At 42.0% G+C, this 10423-nt stretch overlaps 1 protein-coding gene across 1 annotated transcript in view; it reads right to left on the reverse strand.

Moving 5' to 3' along the window:
- The window catches only part of TPRG1 (tumor protein p63 regulated 1), a 121886-nt gene extending 120331 nt beyond the window's left edge, over positions 1-1555 (reverse strand). Inside the window, exon 1 of the mRNA XM_068985789.1 lies at positions 1331-1555. Coding sequence (XP_068841890.1) covers positions 1331-1555 — 225 coding nt within the window. The remainder of the gene's footprint in view (positions 1-1330) is intronic.
- Between the last annotated feature and the right edge of the window lie 8868 nt (positions 1556-10423).

The raw sequence follows: 10423 nt of genomic DNA on the forward strand, positions 1-10423 counted from the left end.
GCATAGATTTCTCAGGCAGCTATCTTAATTGTACCAGCTTCCAATGATACATCTCTTATTCCATATCATTCATCACTGTTCTCTCATCTAACCCTGATAGCTACAACATCACTATTAAAAAGATGGACATTCTAACGGATGCTTTGATTTTTATCCCAGATATATCTTACAACTAAACTTTGCATATTCAAAAAAGTTAATATGCTTTGGAAAACAAGCCATTTGCTTTACATAGGCAAAAACACACAAACACACACATAATAAGGAACATGCCAGTAATTTGCACATATGAATCACTGGATATAACTAAGACTCACTGAATATAGGAAATGTGGATATATGTTTTCAAACACACACACACTGAGTCTCTTTAGTCACAACTTTATCTTAACCAAAGTTTAACTTTAAAAGCTAGAAAATCCAAGTTTATTAATTAAAACATTATAAATAGCCTCAAACTCTTACCCACCACTTATGTAGGGGTTGAGTTGAAAAAAAATGTCAGTAAAGAAATGCTCCAGGTACCCGTGAAAATTCAGGTGGTCTCTGCTGCCACAGTGTACAATCCGCAGTTTATCCTCCAATTGTTTATAGCCTAGCCTATGAGCTCACTGCTAGTGTGTTGACAAGAAAGTTAAAGCATTGTTAAAGTAGATCTATAAACAGGAAGGAGAATTCAAGACAGAGAAAGGTACTAGAAACCAAGGATGTTTCTACTTGATCCAAATGTGAGAAGTCTGAAATATTTTTAACATTTGGATATATAAACACCACCCTCATTATGCACCCATCTATTTACTACCCAGCTTTGATGCACAAAGAAGAAGCTGAGTTCCAGACTGCGACTCTATACTTGAAATGAAGTGCCTGCCCCTACACTGTACTACCAGCATGCCCTGTATGCCCTTGAGGTTCAGGTATTCTCAGCAATGCTTTCTATCCCATCACTCATGTCTTTTCCTAACATAGAGCAAATACTCCCTCTGGGCTCCCAGCTTTATATTCTTCTAGCAAGTCTGGTTTTTTCTTCATGGAGCATTAACTTATTGAGGTCAGGTTTAGCAGGAATACAAAACTGAGGAGCCAAAGAACCATGGGAACTGGAGGACTTGCTTCTCTGGTGGTCAAAATAGACCCATAACTTCTCTGAAATTCAGATCCTTCACCTGTAACGTGAAGATAAAGATGCCTACTTCACAGTTATTGTAGCTATTACATGAGATAAGAAATGTGAAAACTGTTGATAAAATGTGGTATATGGAAGAATATTAGGATTTTAAAGAGAAGTCTTATGCAGTATTTAAGAACACTAATGGTTTTATGATTTTACCCGAGTGACGAAGTACTTCCGTGAGAGATAAGGCTTGTGATAGGGATTCGGGTAGAGAGCTGATTCAACGGCACTTGGCAGCCTTGAAATCTGCTTTGGCGCTGGGACCTGTGTTTCTGGCTCCCTCTCCTCCATGGACAGCTGATCCGTCTCAGAAGGTTGGTCATCTTCCTCTCGCTTCAGAGACACAGGCTGGAATCCCTCAAAGCTACCAATTCTTGACATTTCTTTAGCCTAAAACAAAGAAACAAAATTCTTAGGGGGGAAAAAAAAAGTCACCTGTGTCTTAACTATGGCCAAAAAGCCCATGATGAAAAACCAAAGCTCCTGAAACTGACAAACCCACCTCACGTTAGCTGAACAGATGCACTGACGGATGGAGTTCAGTAACAGAGACTCTGTGAACATCAGGGGACATTTACCAGGGGACATTTACATTTACCAGGGGACGGCAGCAGAGACTTTCTGGACAGAAAAAAAAAAGCTACAAGTGGTTTCATTTTCCCCATCTTAAATTCCATGGAATGGGAAGGTAAACAAGGAAAGAAAAATATGAAATTATTATCACTAGACAATTTCTCTTCAAGTTTTTGAGGTGTTTTTTCTTGAAAGTCTACTAGCCTGTGAGCTTATTTAGGAGTTAAAAGCAATGATAATGCACTTGCTTATGTACTTCTTACTAATAGGGCACAGAAGCACTTAGAACTGAGTGCTTTCTTGTAACTGAAAAATTGCAATTCTAAAAATGTATCCTCAAGGACATATTGTACAACACAGGGAATATGACCAATATTTTATAACAGCTATAAATGAAATTTAATCTTTAAAAATTGTGAATCACTACATTGTACATCTGCTACATATAACACTGTACATCAACTATATTTCAAAATAAAAATTTTTAAGTAAAAAATAAATTAAAAAATTAAAATGTATCCCAAAGAAATAATCTAGACATGCCGAAAGATGTAAATATAGAAGGTCATGGATTACAACATTGTGTCTAATAGAAAAAAAAACATAACTTCAAGTCTAACAGCAAAACATTGTATGTAATAGCAACATTAGACACTCACACAACATTGTGTCTAATACTAAAGATATATATAGTGAAACTAAGAATCCATCAGCAGATAATTGGCTAAGACAAGAGTTATAGTGCACAAATACAATTTGGTCATCAGAAATGTGAGAATATATTTTTACTACAGAATGATGTCCAAAATGTAATGCTAATGGAAAAAAATAAGTTATAAAATATTATGAAAATGTTATTTAAATTTGTTGCAATAATTCAGAAAGAAGGAAGGAAGGGAGGCTGGGTGGGAATGAGGGAGGCAGGAAGGAAGGGAAGAAGACATAATACCTGAACTTGCGTACATATATACATGTATGGTAGGACAGAGGTTAGGAAAAAACTCTAAAAAGAAGTAAAATAAAGTGTGAACAATGATCATCTCTGAAAATCTAGTGGTTACCAGTGGGGAGAGGGAAAGGGGAAAGGACCTGATAAGGTAAGAAATTAGGAGGTATTGACTACTATGCATGGGCTTCTCTGGGAGCTCAGTTGGTAAAGAATCTACCTGCAATGCAGGAGACCCGGTTCAATATCTGATGTGGGAAGATCCGCTGAAGAAGGGATAAGCTACCCACTTCAGTATTCTTGGGCTTCCTTTGTGGCTCAACTGGTAAAGAATCCACCTGCAGTGCAGACCTGGGTTCAACCCCTGAGTTGGGAAGATCTCCTGGAGAAGGGAAAGGATGCCCATTCCAGTATTCTGGCCTGGAGAATTCCATGGACTGTATAGTCCAAGGGGTCACAAAAAATTGGACAAGACTGAGTGACTTTCACTTTCAACTACTATGTATGAAATAAAGAAGCTATGAGGACATATTGTACAGCACAGGAAATATAGCTGATATTTTATAACTATAACTGGGGTAACCTTTAAAGGTTGTGGATCACTATGTTGTACACCTGAAATGTATATAGCATTGTATATCAAGTAGACCTCAACTTAAAAAAGACAATGATTGTCTCTGAATGATAGAGTTACTGCTACTGCTACTGCTGATAGAGTTACAGGTGATTTTTATTTTCTGTTTTCATAAGTCTTTGGATGCTTACAATGACTATCTCTGACTTAACATAAACAGAAACACAGTAGATTCACTAATATTTTGTACATTAAAAGAAGTATCACAAAGCAAAACAAAATAGAAGCTACATGCTAGCCTAGCAAAATGTGTCCTTAACCAAGTGACCTTTCTCAAGCTGAGGCCACATAGTTACGGCTGCTGTGCACACATGCCCAATGCTATGACGGAGGAAGTTCTCATGCCCAGCGTCACCATGGGACTGGGAATGCCATCTTTGTCTTAGGGCTCCTTCCCACAAATTCCACTTCCTTCCTCTTTGTGAAACAACAGAAAGTGAGAAGCAGCGCCTGCCGGGAGCCAGCACGGGAGATCCCACCCATGACAAGGTCATGCAGAGAGGCCTGATGTCAAGGCAAGTCAGGTCTCAAGGGGTCCTCTGTCTGAGCATCTACCCTGAAACCAAAATCTGTCTGTTTACTGTCTGCTATACTATACTCTTCTATCCTCGGGGATATCCTCGAAAGAGTTAATTCAGAGCTCCAGTTAACAGTCTCCTGCATATAAAAAGAATGTCTAGGTTTAAACCCCTTTGATGGCTTTCTAACTTATCTGACCGGTCTTTACAACTTGTGGATTGTTTACAGCCCCCAACTGTAAGAGGCATGAAGCTCAAAACATCCTAAAGATATAGAGCCTTTTAGAGCTAAGAATTCAGAGAGGCAATGGCACCCCACTCCAGTACTCTTGCCTGGAAAATCCCATGGACAGGGGCGCCTGGTAGGCTGCAGTCCATGGAGTGGCTGAGGGTTGGACACGACTGAGAGATTTCACTATCACTTTTCACTTTCATGTATTGGAGAAGGAAATGGCAACCCACTCCAGCATTCTTGCCTGGAGAATCCCAGGGATGGGGAAGCCTGGTGGGCTGCCGTCTATGGGGTTGCACAGAGTTGGACACAACTGAAGTGCCTTAGCAGCAACAGCAGAGCTAAGAATTAGTTTGGTGAAGGGTTCCACTGTTGAGTTAATGTTTGCTGCCAGGCCTCCATATCCTTTATCTTTTAGGCACCTGGAAGGGTATTAATCAATGTAATTGGGATGCAGAAATAGAAATATAGTAGTTTTGATGTTAGCAATACTAGACATTTGAGTTAATGAACTTTCTCTTTGTTATAAATCACTGTACTCCACTTCTTGTTATAAATTGTTGTGTCCTTGCTATGTAAGAATGTAACTTTTTTTAGTGCTTTCTGAGAGTGGCACCAGACTTTGGGAAGATCAACACTATTACCCTTATCAGAAAAGGGCTGTAAAATGTTAATTAGCATTCTGGCCGGAAGATGATGTAAATCACCTAAGACTTATGTATACAACTATGTATGCAGAGAAAAAGCCTGGTCTCAATAAGAGTCGGGGCTGTTGACACTGTATAATTTTGTATTATCCATTGATCTCTATGTACAATCAAAAAGTGAAAAAAGCTTTTCAAACAATAAAGGATGGACCAGTTTCTTAGACCAGCTTCTTGAACTGGTTTCTTGGAAATCTGGCGCCCCCTCCATATCGAGTCTCTCTCTCTGTCTCTCTTTCTCTGTCTCCCTCTCTCTCCTTTTCAGGCTGAATTCCCATCTGGGGCGTGGAGACTCTCTGAGGCTACTTACTTGCCCTGGCTTCTAAGATCCACGCGAGAGGGAGCCCAGGGCGGGGCACCCTCCGCTATTCAAGTGGGCGCTGGTGGCCTAACCGTAGATGGTGCAAGTTCCTTCTCTGGAACTTTATTAGCTTTCTGCGTAAACCAAGTTATTCAGCCTCTTTTCTCCACTGAATTCTCCTACTATACTATTTCTTCCTAATCTCTTTTACATTTCTAAATAAATAAGTTTTTCCTCGCCTACTCCATCTCTCCTTCAAATTACCCTGGATCCACCAGGGCTGGACCCCAGCAAGCACCTACCCACAGCAAATTACATTATTGAAACTGGAAATAATTAAAGTAGTAAAGGATGGTAAAATAGTACTAGCATATAATTTATTGCTTAACCCTGGATCATGGAAAAAGCAAGAGAGTTCCAGAAAACATCTATTTCTGCTTTATTGGCTATGCCAAAGCCTTTGACTGTGTGGATCACAATAAACTGTGGAAAATTCTGAAAGAGATGGGAATACCAGACCATCTGACCTGCCTCTTGAGAAACCTATATGCAGGTCAGGAAGCAACAGTTAGAACTGGACATAGAACAACAGACTGGTTCCAAATAGGAAAAGGAGTATGTCAAGGCTGTATATTGTCACCATGCTTATTTAACTTCTATGCAGAGTACATCATGAGAAACGCTGGGCTGGCAGAAGCACAAGCTGGAATCAAGATTGCCAGGAGAAATATCAATAACCTCAGATATGCAGATGACACCACCCTTATGGCGGAAAGTGAAGAGGAACTAAAGAGCTTCTTGATGAAAGTGAAAGAGGAGAGTGAAAAAGTTGGCTTGAAGCTCAACATTCAGAAAACGAAGATCATGGCATCTGGTCCCATCACTTCATGGGAAATAGATGGGGAAACAGTGGAAACAGTGTCAGACTTTATTTTGTGGGGCTCCAAAATCACTGCAGATGGTGACTGCAGCCATGAAATTAAAAGATTATTACTCCTTGGAAGGAAAGTTATGACCAACCTAGATAGTATATTCAAAAGCAGAGACATTACTTTGCCAACAAAGGTCCATCTAGTCAAGGCTATGGTTTTTCCTGTGGTCATGTATAGATGTGAGAGTTGGATTGTGAAGAAAGCTGAGCACCAAAGAATTGATGCTTTTGAACTGTGGTGTTGGAGAAGACTCTTGAGAGTCTCTTGGACTGCAAGGAGATCCAATCAGTCCATTCTGAAGGAGATCAGCCCTGGGATTCCTTTAGAAGGAATGATGCTGAAGCTGAAATGCCAGTACTTTGGCCACCTCATGCGAAGAGTTGACTCATTGGAAAAGACTCTGATGCTGGGAGGGATTGGGGGCAGGAGGAGAAGGGGATGACAGAGGATGAGATGGCTGGATGGCATCACTGACTGGATGGACATGAGTCTGAGTGAACTCCAGGAGGTTGTGATGGACAGGGAGGCCTGGTGTTCTGCGATTCATGGGGTCACAAAGAGTCGGCCACAACCGAACAACTCAACTGGACTGAACTGAACCCTGGATACTTCTGAGCATGAAAAAAGTGCTATTAACACTTATGCTAGGATGATAGGCATAAAGCAGCATTGTCTCAGGCAAATGTGGACATAGTCACCCTGAGGGGCTTGAATGGAGGAAACACATGGCTGGTCAGAGACTCACAAGCAAAAAGCCCTCTGCTGATCACATGACAGGTGATTTCCTCTGATTCTCCCAGCAAGCCTAGAATGATGGATTGGTTTCCATCTCTCTGAGGATCCCAGAGTTGATGGGATGCCACCCACCCAACCCCCACCCCATCCATGGCACAGGTGGCACTAGTGGTAAAGAGCCTGCCTACCTATGCAGGAGACATAAGAGACTTGGATTCAATCCCTGGGTCTGGAAGATCCCCTGGAGAAGGAAATGGCAACTCACTCCAGTATTCTTGCCTGGAGAATCCCATGGACAGATAAGCTTGGTGGTCCATAGAATCCATAGGGTTGCAGAGAGTCTGACACGACAGAAGCACCTTAGAAAGCAAACACGCATCCACACACGCATCCCAGGGCATGCTTGGAGAGGACAGAAAGCACCTGGACTCCCACTCGGGACTCCCAACCACACTCGAGGTCCACAAGCCTGCATGATGCACGCTGTCTCACAACAGGAAGGGCTTCACTGTGTTTTCAGATAAGTTTTTCAAGTTATTGCCCTGTGAGAAATACAAGGACACGCATGGAGAAGCAGGAGGATTTTTGTGTGTGTGTGTGTGTGTGTGTGTGTGTGTGCGTGAGAGAGAGAGCAAGCACAGAGGCACTGTAGCCTCCCTGTTAGTTGCATGCTCTATTTTTGCAGGTCTGCCACCTCTTACAGAGGCTTTTGGAAGGAAGTGTGTTTCTAGAGTTCCCTGTAACCTGTGAAGGAAGATTTGTGCCTTTGGGAAAGGAAAGCCTGCTTCTGTATTTGCTGCACTGTGTGAACTGGAGCCTAACAACAGACATCTGTGAAAAGCTCCAGTGCCTGGAAAACAGAGGGAGGATTTAATTAGCACCACTTCCTCTCCCTCAGGCTGTCTTCTCTGGAAACACTCGGGGATGAGAAGTTGAAGCACTTAGAGACAGAGCTTTTGAGATCCAGGAAAGAAGGAAACTCTCCTCCGCTCCAGTTAAATTCTGACAGCTGTGAATAGCGGGAACATAGCACAGAGACCTCAGTCCAGAAGGAGTCCAGCTCTGTTTCTGGGGACATATACGCCAGGACAATGAACTTACCTCCCTTTAACAACTTCCAGGATATAAGAGAAGTGTCACGCATTGAAGCAGCCCCCTCCATGCCACTTGCCCAGACGCTGTTTATTCCCAATTCAATAAGACATTGCATCCTATCTCTGCTTAACCATACTATATACATTGAAATACTAAAAGCTTTGTGCCTGGATAAATTAGGCTGCCTCATATCAGACCCATCCAGAGCCATTTAGAGTTGAAAAGGATTATTGTTCCCTAAGATTGCCTAGTAAATTGATCTTAGCTTGTGGTGCCCAAGAGAGTCAAGGCAGAATAATTTCTTAGGGAAGCAAAGGGTCAAGGTTTAGAAAAGAATTTCATCCATATTTTTTGACCTGATTTTCTCTTTTTACGGAATTCATATCAATTGATCATCTTGAAAGCAGGACTCCATCTCGGGCCGGACTGTGGACTTTGAGCTATATGCCCAGTATCTATGGAAACGACATACCAACTGGAAAACCAGACTCTCCGCCTCCTTGGAAGAGCCCCAGGGCTCGTACCTAGACTCTCCTTCACCTAAACAAATACCCTAATTACCTGTGTAACCAAATAGAATCATAAATTCTATTATGCTTATTGGGGTATGACCACAGGCCTATTGATAAATGTCTCCTGTTAACTACCTAGGCTTAAGGCATATGAATCACGGGTTAACTTTGATTGTATCTTTCTTTTCCTTTGTTCAGACTGCTGCTGCTGCTGCTGCTAAGTCACTTCAGTCGTGTCTGACTCTGTGCGACCCCATAGAGGGCAGCCCACCAGGCACCCCCGTCTCTGGGACTCTCCAGGCAAGAACACTGGAGTGGGTTGCCATTTCCTTCTCCAATGTATGAAAGTGAAAAGTGAAAGTGAAGTCGCTCAGTCGTGTCCGACTCTTCACGACACCATGGAATGCAGCCTTCCAGGCTCCTCCGTCCATGGGATTTTCCAGGCAAGAGTACTGGAGTGGGGTGCCATTGCCTTCTCCGTTGTTCAGACTAGTTTCAGAGAATTTGGGGAGGTGGGTTTGAGCACGTACCCTTAGAGTATATAAGTTTTTCACAAAAAGTGGTCGCGGTCCTAGGCTAAGGCCAAGACTCTGCCTTGGGCCCGCCAGTATAATAAACTGCACTCCACTATCTGCATTGTCCTTCTGAGTGAGTTTGTTTCCCAGAACGCATGTCTACAATATAATGACACATCACCAACTCAATGGACATGGGTTTGGGTGGACTCCGGGAGTTGGTGATGGACAGGAAGGCCTGGCATGCTGCAGTTCATGGGGTTGCAAAGAGTCAGACACGACTGAGTGACTAAAAAAAAAAGAAAGAAAGAAAGAAAGTAAAGCCCTACAATACTAATTGCATGTTCTAGGCAGTAATGAAAAATTGGAAACCCACTAAACACCCAATGGTCAAGGAATTTCCTAGCTACCTAAATGACACTGAGCAGATCCTGAAAATAACAGCCCTTAAAATAATTTGTAGCACTACAGCAGCACGGAGTAAAGGATATATCACTTGGGACAAGAAAAGCAAAGAGATTTTCTGTGGTAATGATTGAATTGTTTTTATGTTGGTAAAGACTAGAGGGAAAATATTTGTATGTATCAAGGTAGAGGGATAATAAGTGAATTTTTGCTTTAAAAAAATTAAATCATGTTAGCACTCCTTTTGTAATAAAATATATGAATAAATCTGTTGGTTCACAAAGTCAGGAGCTTCCTGGGTGAAATCTGAAACTGGCTCCTGTACAGAAAGGGCAAGAAGAGACCAAAGAGAGAAGCAGACCACTCCAAATTGACCGGTGGCAGAATTCATAAGCAAGAGAACTTACCAAGCCTTGTCTTGGGTGGCCACAAGGTACGTGAATCTCCACACCCACCTGCTGGAAACTTAAAAGCTTATAGAGAGGCCTTAACTGGTCCAGCCACATCTTCAGTCCAGATGGTCTCAATACCACATTGCTCTCTCAAGGCTACCTCTGAACAAGGGTTCCCACTTTGGGGATGGTGGGTGAAAGGTACATGGTACATTGCAAAGATGTGGTGGAGGGTCCATTGCTCAGTTCACTTACTGGTCAACTAGTCACCATGCCCTCTGGAGGACCTCCTCCAGCAATGTCAAATAAATACGTAAAGAAGTGCCACCCTCCCTTTGGTCAGACAACAAGAATTGTATCTTATTTCTCAGCTGCCAGAAATTTCAGAGCTAAATTTAATATCATATTGCAGTAAATAACTTATTTCTGGATCCTGGTCTACATATGCCTGCCTCCTTCAGTACCTGCTATTGTATCTGAGACTTTTTCTAAGAATATTTCAGAAGCATATAGAGCCTAAGTGATAGCTAGAGAATTGTTGCCTAGTCCAGTTCCTTCATTTTGCAAGGTTTGGAACACTGATGTAAAAGATTTGCCCAGGGTCATACAGCAAAATAGATTCGAAACATGAAATCAGACTCCAGGACTCTAGTCCATCGCTACCCATTGTAACATTTTAAAGAGAAACAGTTATCATACTTACAAACTGATAAACTGAAAATGCTTTTGCCAGCTGTCTACAGCCAGTCAGGCTT

This window comes from Capricornis sumatraensis, chromosome 1, assembly GCF_032405125.1.
Source record: "Capricornis sumatraensis isolate serow.1 chromosome 1, serow.2, whole genome shotgun sequence".
In the NCBI taxonomy this organism is placed as follows: Eukaryota; Metazoa; Chordata; class Mammalia; order Artiodactyla; family Bovidae; genus Capricornis; species Capricornis sumatraensis.